Source organism: Carassius carassius, chromosome 1 (assembly GCF_963082965.1).
Source record: "Carassius carassius chromosome 1, fCarCar2.1, whole genome shotgun sequence".
In the NCBI taxonomy this organism is placed as follows: Eukaryota; Metazoa; Chordata; class Actinopteri; order Cypriniformes; family Cyprinidae; genus Carassius; species Carassius carassius.
The window spans coordinates 22,114,551-22,132,840 of NC_081755.1; the positions used below are offsets into that span (position 1 = coordinate 22,114,551).

Sequence of the window (18,290 nt, forward strand, 5' to 3'; positions counted from 1 at the left end):
CCGGGCGCCGCCATGTCCCCGTGACGTCACGACCCTGATGATCAGCGAAATCGATGTTTCCTGTTTTAATTAGAGCGTTTTTATTGTGCTATTGTATTATATGTTTATTAATTTACATTGCATTCATTTTTCTGGTTGCGATATTATTTCTTGCCTTTGCTAATGCTTATTTTATATTGTTATTATATTGTTATTGTTAGTTATTTGTGGCAAATTGAACGTATATTCTTGCACTGCTTAGTTTATTTTTATTGCATTGCAAATGTGTAACGATACAGCAAAAATGCAGATATACCAGATAATAAATGTTGTATAACTTAAGTTCGACCCATATCAGTTTGCATAAACATGTGCGTAGACATACAATTTCAATTCTATTTATATTTTGGTTTCTATATTACACGTATTACTACAAACTCCTTCGCAGATATTGATTTGAAACTGGCTACAATGTGGCGTTGACCGTCACTTCCTCGTTGTAGCGCTCGCGCTGCGGAAGTGTTTGAAAGTGCAGTTGCGCGAGACGACTAGCGCTGCACGAGCTGATCGATAGGCCTCCGCACGCGGCATGTGTAAGTGAACACGACCTAGTTCTCCTCATTAATAGTATTTACATCATATAATATATGTACAGGGGAGAGTTTAACACCGTATTAGTCGGTAGCATGGATGGGAACGAGTATGCATAATAGATCATAGACGGGCACTTCTTGTATGTGTCTAATCCTGTTTTGGGGGAATTAAATAGCCTTTACTTGTTACCTCAGGATTTACAGTTTCGCATGAAGTTCATATTATTTTGTACTGGTGTTATTATAAAGGCTATTATCAGGTATTTGTGCGGTTCGTGTGTGAGGTTTTCACACCACACATGAGCAGAGAGAGCAGGCCGCAGCGTGGTATGCAGGCTTCACCATGTGCACTGCTGGCTTTTTCGTCCTTTGTCTGGATTTAATAACGAACAATAATTTAGTCAAACATCTGATAAACGATTTTTGTCAACTTTACTCAGATTCCTACCATTTTACTGAATTGCCTAAACTACGTGCATGAATTTTCGGTTAACAAAAAACCGGTTCGTCATTAAATTAAATGTTTGAGTGCGCAAAATATAATGCATGTTGAACAGATTGTAAAACCAAAGTACATTTTGCAGTTTACATTCTTACTAATAGAAGTGTGAAAAAACTAGAACTAAGTTTTTCTCTCTTATAATAGAAATTGAATGATTTTAAGAAATAGATTTGAAAGATGATTTCATTATGTTAGTTTGATATACATACAAGAATAAAATGAACTGAAAACAAAAATGACTTATTTAGTGTGAAATTGAGATCAAACTCTAACTGGAAGCTCTTAAATTTAAAATATTACAGTAGGTTGTTTTTTTAATACAGTAGGCCTATTTTAGAGAGAGAGAGAGAAGTTTTCTACAGTACAGATTGTGTGTCTGAAATGGATTAATCTTTTGTTATCACCAATAAACATGCATAACATTCTCTCCATTTCCATTTGTGTGCTTTAAACTTTGGTTAACCAAACCAAAGTTTGTCTTAATCACTGATATAGAGATTACACTTAACATAATTTGGCAGGTTGTAAACTGTTGCATTGATAGTGTATGTTTATCAATGCCTTCTAGTGTCCTCAACAGTGCAGTGCATAATACACAGGGTGATAGTAGTGGACTACACTGCTCTGCAGAAGTACACAGACCACAAAGTGGATAAAGTTGTTTTGCAATCATAGTTGTCGCAATCGTTTGACATGAGGAAGTGTTTCATGAAGACACGAGGAGGGAGAATGTAATTGTGTCTTGTGTGGTTTATGCGTAGGATGGAGTGGCAGCCGGATGAACAAGGCCTCCAGCAGGTCCTGCATCTCCTGAAAGACTCCCAGTCTCCGAACACAGCCGCGCAGAGAGCTGTGCAGCAGGTATCCTCATCCTCATCTTCACCGACAATATCTGCTGCCAGTTACACTTCTAAAGGGATTTGTGATGTGTGGGTGGTGACCACACTGATATTGTAAAGCTGCTGTTTTTTTTTCTTTTTTTTTATACATATAGCAGTATGACAAAGATGTATTAAATTTAGTGTGCCAGGTTTCAAAAGCACTGAATGGTTATCAAGCTTTCTCCACAGTGCAATAATATGTTTGGAGACCTGATGATGTGGCATAACATGAAACTAATTATCGGCTGTGGGGCGTTTGCATGAATGCTTTCTCAGAGTATCATTCATGTACATATTATACTGTAACTATTTATGTACAGTCAGTTACCATCATAGTAATGCCTTAATTCTCTTTCATCTGAACTCTCAGAAACTAGAGCAGCTCAACCAGTTTCCTGATTTCAACAACTATCTTATCTTCGTCCTGACAAGGCTGAAAACTGAAGGTGGGTGTGGGGTTCGGTTTTTTTTTTTTTATAAAGCTCATTGCATTTTTAATCATCTTACACATGTGGGTTTGTTTCATGAGGGTTTCAGCCGGTCTTTATGTATGAATTTGATGATAAAACGGTCTGTTTCCTGTCTTTTTACGCTCTTCAGATGAGCCCACTCGATCTCTCAGCGGTCTGATACTGAAGAACAACGTCAAGGTTCACTATCAGAACTTCCCCCCTGCAGTCGCGCACTTCATCAAGCAGGAATGTTTAAACAACATCGGAGACCCTTCCCCTCTCATCCGCGCCACGATCGGTGAGCCTCTCAGCTCCATCTAGAATAAGCCAAACGACTGGATCTTATTAGCTAGAAATCACATTTTGTGAATGCAGTCTTAAAAACGACTTGGAAAAAGGTCTTTTGTTTACCAAAGCTGCATTTAGTAAAAAAACAGTAATACTGTGAAAACGTAATTAAAATGTAAAGTTATTTAAAAAAAGTAGTTTATTCCTGTGATTTCATTACTGCAGTCTTCAGTGTCACCTGATCCTTCAGAAATAATCCTAATATGCCGCTTGTTATTAATGTGCTGCATTCTATTTTAGTGCAAACTGTGATGCATTTGTTCAGGATCTTTTAATTGAAAAGGAAGTTCAGCATTTATTTGAAATATAAATATTTGCAACTTTATAAATGTCTGTCACTTTTGATCAATTTTATGGGCAGTCAGTGCAAATATCTACATTTTCTATGTGCTGATTCTTGTCCGTCTGTGCTCAGGCATCCTCATCACAACGATTTCCACCAAAGGGGAGCTGCAGACGTGGCCGGAGTTACTGCCTCATCTGTGCAACATGCTCGATTCGGAGGACTACAACATCTGTGAGGTCAGTGCATTGCCTCTTCATATCCGGTTTAACTTAATCCTTTCTTTGTCCTCTCACTCGTTTATCCTGCTTTTCCCCTTCTATTCTGTGCACATTTTCCTATGCAAATGTGTTTGGAAATGATTCAAGACGTAGGCAAAGTGGTCCTGGTGCTCTCTGTATCATGTCTAGAGATGCTCCTGAGTTGTGTGACTTGTATCTTGGTTCGTTCTCGTTCACATGCAGGGCTCGTTCGGAGCTTTACAGAAGATCTGCGAGGACTCGTCTGAGCTCCTAGACAGCGACGCTCTCAACCGACCCCTCAACATCATGATTCCCAAGTTCCTGCAGTTCTTCAAACACTGCAGTCCCAAGATCAGGTCGGTCTGAGAGAGGATGAATAGTAGTTTTTCATGTCCTACGTTGAATTGTTCTGGGAATCTTATGTTTGTTCATGTGTGACTTTAGGTCTCATGCTATTGCCTGTGTGAACCAGTTTATCATCGGAAGAGCACAAGCCCTGATGGACAACATTGACACCTTCATTGAGGTACCTGCAGTTGGAAAGTGATGGATTTACGAAATACATTTACATGGGACCTGAATCATAGAACTCATTCATTCAGATGGCAATGTGTTTTGTCATACTATAGAGCCAAGAACTTGCTGGTCAACAAAATGTCAATTATTGCTTGTTTTTATATCCTAATTCAAAATAAGAAAATTGATGTACATATTTAAAAAAAAAAAAAGAAAATCTTGGAAAATTCATATTCTTATGACATTACCACAAAGTACAACAGTTATTGAGCAACATCTTTTAGATTGATCCCTTGTAAACTCACAGATGTGAAATTAAAGTACTAGCAGATGAAATGCCACACAACATTGGTGCTAAAAAACAAAGGGTATTTCGGCTGGGACTTTTACACTGGTGGTGGGAGTAAAACACCAACATTCCTGATTCAGATGGTACAAGTCACTGACTAGCCCCTGTAAATCTTGAAATTAGCCCCAATAACTGTCTGAATATGGCTTTACCGTGATTGCATTGTTTTAATGTGTTCTTCTCCTGGCCTGTTATTCCAGAGTCTGTTTGCGCTGGCCGCAGATGAGGAATCGGAGGTGCGCAAGAACGTGTGCAGGGCTCTGGTCATGCTGCTGGAGGTGCGAGTGGACCGCCTCATCCCTCACATGCGCAGTATCGTTGAGGTGAGATCTTGATGACCCAGAAGTGATGTAGATCTGGAGCAGTCAGAGAGGCTGATGATGTTTACTCTTTGTGCAGTACATGCTGCAGCGCTCACAGGACCCGGATGAGAACGTGGCCCTGGAGGCCTGTGAGTTCTGGCTTACACTGGCTGAACAGCCCATCTGTAAGGACGTCCTGTCTGGACATCTTGCACAGTAAGTGACCTTTCTCTTTTCTCATGAGTCTCACCAAGAGAAGTGTATTTGCTTCAGTCTCAAAGCCTTCACGAGCAACTGTTCTGAACTGTGACGCATGCAGAAGACAAGGACACATTATTGGGGCAAATGCCTCAAACTATTTTTCACATTCTCTGGTATAAATTGATGTGCAAATGAATTTGAACAATTATTATTAGGGCCCGAGCACTGCAGTGCGAGGACCTTATTGGAATTGCTCCGTTTATTAATGTATGTAATTTTACTGAATTTCTTTAAATAATAGCATTTGCTAAAATGTTATACATAAAGACATTTAAAAAAAAGACTATAGGAGAATCTCAGTTGCTTGGCACATTGTTGTTATTGCCTTAATTTTATTATTTTAAAGTTAGCTTTTTTTTTTCATTTTAAACATACATTTACATTTAATCATTTAGCAGACGCTTTTATCCAAAGCGACTTACAAATGAGAACAATATAAGCAGTCAGGTCAACAAGAGAACAACAACAGTATACAAGTGCCATGACAAGTCTCAGTTAGTCTAGTATAGAACACATAGCCAGGTTTTTTTTTTTTTTTTTTAAATAAATGAAAAGACAAGAAAAGGAAAAGTGCTAGTATTAGTTGGTTAAGTGCTGTCGAAAAAGATGAGTCTTTAGATGTTTCTTGAAAATGAGTAAAGATTCAGCTGTACGAATTGAGATTGGGAGGTCATTCCACCAGCTGGGCACAGTCCAGGAAAAGGTCAGCGAGAGTGATTTTGAAGTTCTTTGGGATGGCACCACAAGGCGTCGTTCACTTGCAGAGCACAAACTTCTGGAGGGCACATAAGATTTAACCAGTGAGTTTAGGTATGTTGGTGTGCTGTGCCAGTGGTCGTCTTGTAGGCTAGCATCAGTACCTTGAATTTGATGCGGGCGGCTACTGGTAGCCAGTGTAACCTGATGAGGAGAGGAGTAACGTGAGCTTTTTTTGGCTCATTGAAGGCAACCCTCGCTGCTGCATTCTGGATCAATTGCAGAGGCTTGACCGTACACGCAGGAAGGCCCGCCAGGAGAGCATTACAATAGTCCAGTCTGGAGAGAACAAGAGCTTGGACAAGAAGTTGGGTGGCTTGCTCTGACAGGAAGGGTCCTTGAAGGAGTTATGGTTGATGAACCCAGCTGTATAGAGAAGTTGTGATGAATCATTGGGTTAGCTGGAATCATCAGGAGTTCTTGTCTTCATAAGGTTAAGCTGAAGGTGATGGTCATTCATCCAGCTAGAAATGTCACTCAGACAGGCTGAAATGCGGAATGGTTGGAATGAGAAGTAGAGTTGGATGTCATCAGCATAGCAGTGGTAAGAAAAGCCATGCTTTATAATGACAGATCCTAATGACGTCATGTAGATGGAGAAGAGAAGTGGTCCAAGTACTTAGCCTTGAGTAACCCCAGTAGTAAGTTGTTGTGACTTAGAAACATCACTCCTCCAAGACGCACTGAAGGATCTGTCAGAGAGGTAGGACTTAACCTACCTCTGGACAGCAACCTACCGGTTGCTGTCCAGGAGGTTGTTCTGTACAAGGAACATAGAAAGCTGGTTGAACACAGCTCACTCAAGTGTCTTTGCAATGAATGGAAGAAGGGATACCGGTCTGTAGTTTTCAAGAAGCGCTGGATTTAGAGATGGTTTCTTGAGCAATGGGCTTACCCGAGCCTGCTTGAATGCTGAGGGAAATGTTCCAGAGTGAAGAGAGGAGTTGATAATGTGAGAAAGCGAAGGTATGACTGAAGAAGAGATCGCTTGAAGGAGGTGAGTGGGGATTGGATCAAGTGGACAAGTAGTAGGATGAATGGACAGGAGAAGTTTGGAGACGTCCATCTCTGAGAGTGGGGAGAAGGAGAAAGAGTGTGCGTCGGTCATTGTGAAGTTGTCCTCAGTCTGCAGTGTGGAGAATTGGTCACTGATGGTTCTTGTCTTATTTGTGAAGAAAACTGCAAAGTCGTCCGCTGTAAAAGTCGATGGAGGAGGTGGTGGTGGCGGATTAAGAAGAGAAGAGAAAGTCTTGAAGAGTGTCCGAGCATCACAACAGCTGTTAATTTTGTTGTGGTAGTAGGATGTTTTAGCTGTGAAGACATTTGCAGAGAAGAAAGAGAGGAGAGACTGATACACACTAGGTCGGTAGAGTTTCTTGATTTCTGCCATTTCCTCTCTGCAGCCCTGAGTTTAGAGCGATGTTCACGGAGAACCTCAGACAGCCAGGGCGCAGATGGGGCGGTGTGTGCTGGTTTAGACAACAGTGGGCAAAAGTTGTCCAAGGAAGATGTTAAAGTGGAGCAAAGAGTGTCCGTAGCGCTGTTCGTGTCCAGAGCTGAAAACTGAGAGAGTGCAGGAAGCGAGGATACATAAACATAAGACTTTTAAATCACTAAATAGCCTTTTTTCCTATTTTGATTTTACAATTTACTTTTTTTTGATTTATTATATAAATTAAAATAATTCCCTCTTTTAACATTTAGGCATTAAAATGAACAACCGCACCACAGCAGAATCTCAATTGGCACATTTCTTCTGTTGCGCAGTATTTGGCAACTGAACTTCCTGCCTGTTGCCTTAGAAATTACAGGGTTCCCACGCTTCTTGAAAGTACTTGAATAATAGACACTTGAAAGTGCTTGAAATTGTTTAGTAGAATTGTGCTATTCGGTAAATGTTCCTATATGCGCCGAAACTACACTAATGATTCGACTTTGACTAAAACGGTTGCATTAATCTTCCCATTTAATCTTTTTCTTTACTACTATAGTATATAATGAAGATGAATTGACATCAAAAGGTAGACTATTTTATAAGAGAGCCTACAATACAACTTACTCATGTAAAAGCTCATTCAGTGTTTCAAACTGCGGAAAACGTGTAAAGCTTGTAAACATTGCAACCTAATATACATTGACCTCAGAATAACCATTCGGTGTCCGTAAGATCACCAGTCAGCTAGAAAAATAACTATGAAGAGGAGCATTTTGATATATTTATGTGCTATTGCATATTAATATTTTCACATAACCTGTTGTCTACATGATTCAACTCCTCATATACAATTTTATTTAACTGATTAAGAAAACAGACTGAAAGTGTGAAAGACATACACTCACTGACAAGCTAGTCAAAATCTTTCTTTAATCTCTCTTAGACTGGTTCCTGTTCTGGTGAACGGCATGAAGTACTCTGAGATTGACATCATTTTGTTGAAGGTTAGTTACTTCACTTCACAAGAACATCTGCACCAGCCTGGCCTCGGGTGTGATGATAACATTATCCCTGATTTTCTCCATGATTTTCAAGTATTCATACTGTCTGACCCAAGGCCTTTGACTCAGTCATCACTGTCCAGATTTGGTAGTTGTTTCATCACCTGACCTTCTGCTTCCTGTGTAGGGTGACGTGGAGGAAGACGAGGCCGTGCCGGACAACGAGCAGGACATAAAGCCACGCTTTCACAAGTCTCGCACCGTCACCCTTCGGCATGAGGGTACTGAGGGTGAGGAAGGAGAGGAGAGTGATGAGGATGACGATGACGACGACGACAGTTTGTCCGACTGGAATCTACGTAAGTGTCTTGTAAAAGAAACCAACCTGATGCTGGTGAAACCCTGCCTGTTTTTGTAAGCAGGTTTTGTGAAGATGATTACACACTATGTCATGAATGTCAGTGATGTTCAAGTATTCATACTGTCTGATCCACAAAAAGCTTTTGAAGCCTTAAGTTACACTGGTGCTGAAGGAAACCTCTAACTACATGCACTACATGTGCTGCATCTCTGCAGGAAAGTGTTCGGCGGCTGCCCTTGATGTCCTGGCAAACGTGTTTCGGGATGAGCTGCTGCCCCATCTACTTCCAGTGCTGAAGGAGCTGCTGTTCCACCCGGACTGGATTGTTAAAGAGTCTGGCATCCTGGTGCTGGGAGCCATCGCTGAAGGTATAACACAATGAATGCAAGAATGGTGTAACATTGTAACCCTGTTTGTGCTAAAACTGGGCTTTGTTCTGATTTGAATGCTAGAATACAGTTTAAGACTCTATACAATAAGAATTCATGTTTTTAACAGTAGTATGCAACTTACTGAGGTGAGGTCATGTGACCGTTAAGCACATTTAATTCAGCGACATCATATTTGGTCATTTTTTGCATTTTGAGCTAAATTTTGTTTGTAAAAAAAAAAGTCACTTGTAAAATGCAAAAGATTAATCTATGGCAATATTTTAAACATCGTTTTGTTTTCACTAAATGGATTATTGTTAATTTATCACATAAGAAGTCTCCCCCCCCAAACATTTTTTCTCAAAGCGAATCTCTTTAAAAGGCGAAATGTGAAACAGATAAACACTCAGTTGGATTAACTGAAAATGGTTTAGGTCAAATCACGATATAGCAGATTTCATTGTATAGTTTTAGAACTGTACACTAAATCAGCGGTCCCCAACCCCCGGGCCGCACAAGAAAGAATAAATAACTTAAATTAAAGCTGCAGTTGGTAACTTTTGGCGCTCGCGTCTGGCAGAAGAACATTGTAGCCGGAGCTGCTTCTCTCTGTTTACATCTATGGCGAGTCACGCAGGTACTGTGCTACTCTGCAGCGTTGCCGACCCCAACCAGACTAAAATAGTCTGAATATAAACACTTATTACAGGTGTACCATAGTGACTCAGGATAAGACAAAAACATGGTTTGGAAAAAGGATTCATTAGGGCGTAGAGGATGCTATTCATGTTATGTTTTTGGCGCGAAGTTACGAGGACGCTGCTAATAAAGTTGCATACGAATACACATTGGATTCATGTTATTGCTATATTTACAATATACCACAGTTTTTATGCCAGTCGTATCATTTTATCTTGTTGTATTTATCAGTCACACCTTAAAGCCCGGTCCTTGGCACTAAAAAGGTTGGGGACCGCTGCACTAAATAATTAACATCATATCTTAATCTTTATGACTTAATTTCCACCCTCATATTCCATGCATGCAAAAATAAATTGTGTACTTGAATATTATACACTTATATTCAAAGGTTTGGAGTCGGTAAGATTATTATTATTTTTTAAACCCTCACGCTCCCTAAGATCTGTTTATTTGATTAAAACACAAAACCAAAAAGTATTGTGAAATACTACAATTTAAAATAACAATACTTTTACTCATTACTCCAGTCTTCAGTGTCACATGATCTTCAGAAATCATTCTAATATACTGATTTGATGGTCAAAATCATTTGTTATTATTGTTGTTGGAAACGGTTGTTTACTATTTTTGTGAAAACACTTAGTATTTCTTATTCAGTACGAGTGTATTAAATTGAAATCTCCTTAATTCTTACTGACCTTGAACTTTGGCTCATCAGTGTATATCCTCGTTTCTGAGCTACTCCTCTCTCTTGTCCTCAGGCTGTATGCAGGATATGGTGCCGTACCTGCCGGAGTTGATTCCTCACCTGATCCAGTGTCTCTGTGATAAGAAAGCGCTGGTCCGCTCCATCGCCTGCTGGACTCTGAGCCGCTATGCACACTGGGTGGTCAGCCAGCCGCCAGACCCCTACCTCAAACCCCTCATGACCGAGCTGCTCAAACGCATCCTCGACAGCAACAAGAGGGTTCAAGAGGCCGCCTGCAGGTGTGTTAAACAAAATACAGCCTCCAGACCAAAATAACAGATCTTAAATCTTATCATGTCTTTCTTTTGCAGCCTTTAACTAATAAATTGGGATAAACATCACTGGTGTGCATCTTAAGACAAAAAGATACTGACATGTTTTGATATCAGTCAGTGCAAGTTTCTTTCAGTTGAAACCGCTCAGACTTACATTTTAGTCGGGGAATAGTCTTTAGCCTTGTCTGTGAAACTTTTGAAGAGTACTACAGTGACTAAAACAAATAAAAGCTAAATAGGAAAAACAAATCTGACAAACTGTCACACAGGAGTTTAAAAATTAAACTAAAAACTGTAGATGAAAAAAGCCCATTTAAAATATTAATAAATACTACAGTAGTATATAAATGTTTAAATAACACTGACGTTTAGGTATAATAAACCAGCTAAAGTGATTTGCTGGTCGACAATGGTTTTGCTGGTTAACCAGTCTCACAATGGTTTATTTGGCCCCTGTCCCAACCTTAACAGCTATAGAGCCCTCTTAAACACACACCAGCTAAAACAAAGAAAGCCCAACATGGATTGTGTGTGTGTTTTTTTAGATACTTTTCAGTTTTTTCCTTTCAGTCTGGATGGAGCTTCTGGAGACGTATTGGCATGTTGAGCTAATTCTTGGGTTTTTCCTTTCATCAGTGCGTTTGCAACTCTTGAAGAGGAGGCCTGTACAGAGCTGGTCCCCTACTTGAGCTTCATTCTGGACACGCTGGTGTTTGCCTTCAGCAAGTACCAGCACAAGAACCTGTTGATCCTATACGACGCCATCGGAACCCTTGCTGACTCTGTGGGACACCATCTTAACCAGCCGGTGAGAGCACTGTGCCTTTGAGTGTTTCGAGAGGAACATGTTCAAGAAGCATAAATACATGTGACCGTTTGGTTTCACAGGAATACATCCAGAAGCTCATGCCTCCTCTTATTCAGAAATGGAATGAGTTAAAAGATGAAGACAAGGATCTGTTCCCTTTGTTGGAGGTAAAGTTGTTTTGCGAAAAAATAAATAAATAAATTCATACTTCAGAACTGAAATGTCTTAAGGAATTTGTTACTTTGTCTTATTTTAGTGCCTGTCTTCAGTGGCCACAGCACTACAGAGCGGCTTCCTGCCCTACTGTGAACCAGTTTACCAGCGCTGTGTGACCCTGGTCCAGAAGAACCTCGCTCAAGCCATGGTCCGTGGAGAACGAACAGCCAGAGCACGTTGTGGTTCTGCTTCATTCCCCTGGTCTTGAGGTTTTCTTTCTGTTCTTGTTGCAGATGTATAACCAGCACCCTGACCAGTACGAGGCCCCTGATAAAGACTTCATGATTGTGGCCCTCGATCTGCTCAGCGGTCTGGCGGAGGGACTCGGAGCTCATGTAGAACAGCTGGTCACCCGCAGCAACATCATGACCCTGATCTTCCAGTGCATGCAGGCATGGCCAAATCAATATTTTCAATATTTGAATTCAATATTTTATAGTGATCAATATTTCAGTTAATAACTGAATGATGATTATGATCATTATAATGATGATATTTTTGATGTTGTTGTTATTGAATACATTTAATACGTGTGTGTGTGTATATACATATATGGATATATAAAATATATTAACATTATTAGAAATACTAAAAGAAGTTAAGTATTTCATATGCAAATATTTAATATCCTATTTAATATTTAAATTCTCTCTCGCTCTCTCTGTGTGTGTGTGTGTGTGTGTGTGTGTGTGTGTATATTATATATATATATATATTAGAGAGAGAGAGAATGTTTAAAAATCTTTATTAAATAGTAAATACAAAAATAAGCTTATATAAAACTTATTTTAGTATGGTGCGTGTCTATATAATTTATGGTTTAATTTTATTATAAAGGTAATATAAAAAAATAATTTATTATTAAATATATGTATTGGACCCTTAACACGTAATCTGAATTGACCATAAAGCCAAACCTGATTATTTGTAGTAAAATAATTTTAGTAGGGCTGATTATGACACAGATCATAATTGTTGATCATTCCCTTGAAATTGTAATTGCTATTTATAAATTGACTATTAAAATTGACACTGAATGATGTTTATACCATTGTTTGATGCAACTGCATGCTGTATTTTTTTATGAAAATAAACAATCTGAAAATACTTGAACTAAAAAAATGTAATGCCTTTCTATAGTATTTAAATTTATGCATTAAGCAGACACTTTTATCTTAGGCTATACATCTTTTTTTAATTTTTTTATTAACCAGTGTGTAGAATTAAGCCTCAAATGTCAACTATACATCTGTTTTTTTTAAATTATAAAGTAAAAATATGAATGATATTACAATGTTACAACTAATACTGAAATTAAAATAATGGGAAAAACCCTTAAAATAACATGTAGAAAAAAAAACATCTTAAGCGGGCAGAATATAAGTGGACTTTAAACGATTAATTGCCGCTTTGAACGATTGCATAATTGTGGCATCTGTAATTGTAATCGTGATGTGAAATTCGGCTAGTTGTGCTAATTTTCCTAATTTTGATAATCCTAATTTTCAGTTATTCTTCTTCCTTTGCTCATGTTGTCTCAAGTGCATCTGATTTAATCTTCTGCATAATAACAGTGTGGAAAATGTAACATGAATTTGATTTAGAAAATCCACCGTATTTTTCAGACTATAAGTCGCACTTTTTCATAGTTTGGCTGGTCCTGCGACTTATAGTCAGGAAGGACTTATTTATCAAAATTAATTTGACATGAACCAAGAGAAATGAACCAAGAGAAAACATTACCGTCTACAGCCATGAGAGGGCGCTCTATACTTCTCAGTGCTCCTGTAGCCTACACTGAAGACATAGAGTGCCCTCTCGCGGCTGGAGACGGTAATGTTTTCTCTTGGTTCTAAATGAATGCGACTTATAGTCCGGTACGACTTACAGTCCGAAAAATACGGTAATTGTGTGTTGTATGAACAAAGCCTAAAGCTGTAAATTTCTGCTCTAATTAAAGGACACCATGCCAGAAGTGCGTCAGAGTTCGTTCGCTCTGCTGGGGGACCTGACTAAGGCGTGTTTCCTTCACGTCAAGCCCTGCATCGGTGAGCTGTGCTCTTTGACTCTACTGAGTGAAGCCTGACACATGGAGAGCTGCTTTCTCATGCTAGCTGTTGCTTCTGTGTGTGTGTGTGTGTGTTGTGCTGGTCAGTTTGTCATTGGTGTCCGTTTACACTCTCTAGCTGAGTTCTTGCCTGTCCTGGGCCTCAATCTCAACCCGGAGTTCATATCGGTGTGCAACAATGCCACATGGGCCATCGGAGAGATCGCCATACAGATGGGTGAGTGATTATGTACTCTCATATATGAATTACCATTTCATATTCATTAACATGCAGTTATTTGCTAATCTAATACCATTCCTGTCTTGTGTTTTTTCAGGTACGGAGATGCAGCCGTTTGTGGCCCTGGTTCTCAATAGCCTTGTGGAGATCATCAACAGACCTAATACACCTAAAACTCTGCTGGAGAACACGGGTAAATGCACACAGCAAGAATACAATAAAATCACATGAAATGTATGATGAACTCCAAAAACAGACATTCGAAACCTGAATTATCTGTGGAAAGTGGTGTTCTGATTGCTGTAGCTTTGACTGCAGCCATTTTTAGCTTGAAACTTTGAAAAGCACTCATGGCCCTTTTCTTGTACTTCTGTTTTCTGTGTGTGTGTGTGTGTGTGAAACAGCCATTACGATTGGTCGGCTGGGATATGTGTGCCCACAGGAAGTTGCCCCCATGTTGCCACAATTCATTCGCCCTTGGTGAGATGTTGATTTAATTAGTGTGATTTTAAACAACAAAATCTACTAATCTTCTGAAATAAACTGCTCTTTGTTTGTTCAATGTAGGTGCACGTCACTTAGAAACATCCGGGACAATGAAGAGAAAGATTCCGCCTTCAGGGGCATTTGCGTAATGATTGGGGTAAATCCTGGAGGAGTTGTACAGGTGAGGGGATACAGGGGGAATCATTCAAGAACAAATCTGTTATGCGATTTTGCAAGAGCCGAGTTATATATTTTTAATATTTATTTGATTTGATACATTTAACCATAGCAACATCTATGTACCCAATCAATAAAATGCAATAAAAGCTAAAATTTTCAACACATTTTGAATGTAAATTGAACTTCAATTAAATAAAAAAACAGTTGAATTTAACTCTATCTAAATATAATGACGTTCATACTGTATAGCAATATCAGAATCAAAAGCAATATAAATATAACTACTTCTTTTTTTTTCTTCTACATTCTCTTATGTGCTTAAAATAAGAATTCATATAATATGTTAAATTAAAATAAATGTAAATAATAAATTGGGGTTTTGGCTATAGTTTCCATACTCAAAAAATCCTTCCATACTAACAAAAAATAAAACCAATAGGAATATAATTACATTATTTCTGTATAATTTTTTTTCTGTATTCGCTTATTCTCATAAAATATCAACAGAATTTATTACATTGTAAATAAATTATAATAGTGAGTTTGGCTTAATTCATACTGTATCACAATATCAGAAATATATAATTTAATGTATGTTTTCTCTCTGCATCTGATGAACTAACTACCATTAAAAAAGAAAATAATTTGTTGTTGGTCTAAAGGTTACAGTTTGGTTTTAATGCAGTTTTTTTTGGGTGGGTATGCAGGATTTCATCTTCTTCTGTGACGCTGTGGCCTCCTGGGTAAATCCAAAAGAGGATCTGAGGGACATGTTCTACAAGGTACAGATCCTCTTCTCTAACAGATTTTTAATGGGTTTACAGCTGTCCAGGATTGAAGCACAATTGTCTGCTATGCTTCAACAGATTTTGTCCATTTCTTGTCTAGATTTTGCACGGCTTCAAGGATCAGGTCGGTGAGGATAACTGGCAGCAGTTCTCTGAACAGTTTCCACCGCTGCTGAAGGAGAGGCTTTCAGCCTGCTATGGTGTGTAGACACCGCCCCGCTGACATGGGAACCAACTATTAGGTGAGGAGAGCCTCTGTGATACACTAAAACATCAAACTGAAGCAGCTTTGGCCAATCGTTTGAACACACTGTTCTTATTTGCAGGTCAAATCTACGGGAGGGTTACCGGGGAACTCATCCATGTCTGTTTGTGGGAACTACCTGCTGTTAGAGCCAAAGACGTGTGACGGTTTGTGATCTGGAGCGACCCCGCGTCCTCCAGCTCTGTGCAAGAGGATTCGAAAGAGAGTTAATGTGAAATCAGCCTTTTTACTGTCACCGCTTGGCTTCTGACTTGCTCCGAATGGGAATAAAAGCTGAAGCTCAGGGATCTTGATCGGGAGGGAGGGTTCGTTCAGGCAAGATTCACCAGCTGCTTATAGGACAAAACCACGCCATTCACTAGTCCAGCTTCGGCCAAGCCTGGCTTCTCCGCTAGACGCCAAAAGCACACACACAAACTGCAACGAGCGGCATACATGTGCCTGAACGAAAAATTTGTTTTCTTAAAGCGACAGATCACCCAAAAATGAAAACTTCCAAGCTAATATCTCTAAAAACAAGTGTATATCATCTCTAAGATGTGGAATAGCACAATTACTCTTTTACATGTATAACAAAATGTGCGTTATAGCTGCAAAAGTTATGATTTTAAAGTAGTTATGCAGTGTTTTCCCAGTCTCCTGAAGCCATGCAGAGGTTTGCTTGAGAAACTGGCTGAAGTGAAGTAGTTATTCGCTAAAAGCTGTGATTATACACCGCATAAGTCACCATCAACTTTCGTTTCGTGGGAAATTTTCATTTTGGTGGTGTCCTTTCGTTTTAAAAACTAAGTATAACACCAGTTCTTAGGGTTGGCTAATGACAGACGCATGCAATCATCATGACACAAGTACATATTTCAAAATTTTATGCCTGCTTGATTTATTTCCACAGCTCCGTATTGCATCGATCTATCTTTTCATTCCACAAAGTAACGGCTTGCTTCATGTATCGCTGATAATTCTGCTGTAGCCAGTAAAGGAACCATAATGGAGGTGTTGATTTAGGCCACGTTTCATTAAGCACATACCTTGATTTGTTTCCTCTCTTCTTTTTGCCAATCTAAAAAGTGCATAGCGAGAAAGGCAATGAGGATTCTTGATTAAGTGACGAGTAATAATTTTTCCTAATTGATCGCTGTGATCTGTAGTTGTATTTAAGCATTATTATTCTTTTGTGTTGCAAACGTCACGTAAAGATTGATCCTGCACCAAGAAGTCACTGTAGAGAACGAGTGTTTGCCTCTGCTGCGTTAAAATAAATTATAGGGATTTAAATAACTGTAATGCTTAAGGAACTTTAGTTAGTGGCATTATTGATATGCACTTTCTCTTATAAGGACTGTTTGTTTCCCCCTCAAAGATGGGAACCTAGTGAAGTTATGAAGGCTGTTTTTGTTAAGAGTAAGGATGCTTGGCTTGTGTACGGACAATCTAATTATCACGACAGAGAAAGCGATTTCTTTAATTAGCTTAAATTTAACACGGAGTAAAATTTTAGCAAAGCAACTAACCTGTGTTAATAGCATGTGAAGTGTTAAGATTCTCCAGGCCACACAATATGCAGTTGTCCCTTGTAGACGGATTTAATTTCAAGGATGTGTAATTGCAAGTACATCGTATGTCGATGGGGTTTAGAATTTTAGGAGAGGTTTCCCAAATCTTTTTCCCATATTTTTTTTTTTTAGCCGCTTTGAGCATATTTTAGCTGTTGTTGTGATTTTTAAAATGCCTGTTTAAGCAATATGCATGTTCATCTCTACGAATATCAGTTGCATCTAAAGTTTATTTTCTCATTAAACACTAGCTCTGACGATTTCGTTTTTAAAATAAATACTTAATTTTTTTAAGGTGCTTTTTTTCCGTTTTACATGTATTTAACAGATTTGGTAAGCAACCCTGATAGACATTTAATTCAAGAATAACTCGAGTTTGACCTTAAAATGCAAAGTTTATATTGTAAAATTGTGTGGTCAGATTTGGAAATCATGCTGTATTTAGATTTGGTTCGTTAAAACTGTCAAATTAAAAGCCTCACTTTCTTATTAATGCACTGATGCATTTGCTCCTGTTACTGTAAAGACGTTATGCTGCCAAGCAGACCCGTGATCCAACAAGACCTTCTGTATTTTTTTTTTTTTTTAACTTTTGCATTTTATTTAAAATTGATTTGAGTATTTTCGTTTAATTGTTTAATATGCTTTTGTTTAATATATTTTGTTTTGTGCATATGCACAAAGATTTTTTTAGACTTTAAAAGTTTTCTTTTTGCTTTCTTTTTGTTTTAAAGAATTTTATTTATTTGTTTTGGATTTTTCTTTTACTTTTCTGCGATGGAGAAATGCGTTTAGCTTATGATTTTCAGAAAGTCTGCTGAAGCATTATGATGTTTACCTCACCCTTACCAGTCCTCAGTTTGGATGTAGACTTGTTTTTCCACTAATCACCTTTCTTCAAATTCTTTGAATGGGAAAATAAACCTTTTCTGTCAAATAAAAACAAAGTGTGGTCTCTCTTTTTCTCCTTCAGCTGTCTAAATGTTTACATGATGGTCTGGTCAGACAGAAACGGTCTCAAAAAGATGGAAAAATGCGTATACTAGTGACATTGTGCACTTAACTGAATGCCCTAACATTTCTGTCCATACTTAACTGAATGCAAAAAATTTTTTTTTTTTTTCATGACAACGGAAATCACTCCCCCGCTTTCTATTTAGAAATTGTCTAAATATTGTTTTATGAATTCAGGTAAGGTAAAACTGTCACAAAAAGTCCCATTTTAGCAATCCGTATTATTAAAACTATCGTAGTAATTATTACATCAGTGTTCTAATCAGATTTTTATTAATCAAGGAATCCTGTAAAAAGTATCAGGTTAAAAGATCATATGACAGTGTAGTAATGAT

At 38.5% G+C, this 18,290-nt stretch overlaps 1 protein-coding gene and 1 non-coding gene across 3 annotated transcripts; both read left to right on the plus strand.

Annotated features, from left to right (window-relative positions):
* The first annotated feature begins 413 nt into the window (after positions 1–413).
* On the plus strand, positions 414–17,888 carry LOC132141735 (transportin-2-like). 2 transcript variants are annotated; one of them, XM_059551400.1, is made up of 25 exons: positions 414–572; positions 1,836–1,935; positions 2,326–2,401; positions 2,556–2,705; positions 3,171–3,277; positions 3,503–3,636; positions 3,725–3,806; positions 4,346–4,468; positions 4,545–4,663; positions 7,843–7,903; positions 8,088–8,259; positions 8,477–8,629; positions 10,096–10,321; positions 10,994–11,165; positions 11,246–11,332; positions 11,422–11,529; positions 11,615–11,773; positions 13,342–13,429; positions 13,568–13,666; positions 13,767–13,862; positions 14,074–14,149; positions 14,237–14,336; positions 15,043–15,117; positions 15,224–15,365; positions 15,450–17,888. In XM_059551400.1, the coding sequence occupies exons 2-24, from the start codon at positions 1,837–1,839 to the stop codon at positions 15,329–15,331; spliced, it is 2,670 nt and encodes an 889-aa protein (XP_059407383.1). In that variant the 5' UTR covers positions 414–572; position 1,836; the 3' UTR covers positions 15,332–15,365; positions 15,450–17,888. The 2 variants fall into 2 exon arrangements, with proteins under 2 accessions (XP_059407383.1, XP_059407391.1); XM_059551408.1 differs by lacking the exons at positions 13,767–13,862; positions 14,074–14,149; positions 14,237–14,336; ... (1 more) ...; positions 15,224–15,365; positions 15,450–17,888 and having other exon boundaries at positions 13,537–13,668.
* On the plus strand, positions 7,947–8,015 carry LOC132154166 (small nucleolar RNA SNORD41). The gene has a single exon (XR_009437093.1). It is a non-coding gene; the product is annotated as a small nucleolar RNA SNORD41 (small nucleolar RNA).
* Positions 17,889–18,290: the final 402 nt, after the last annotated feature.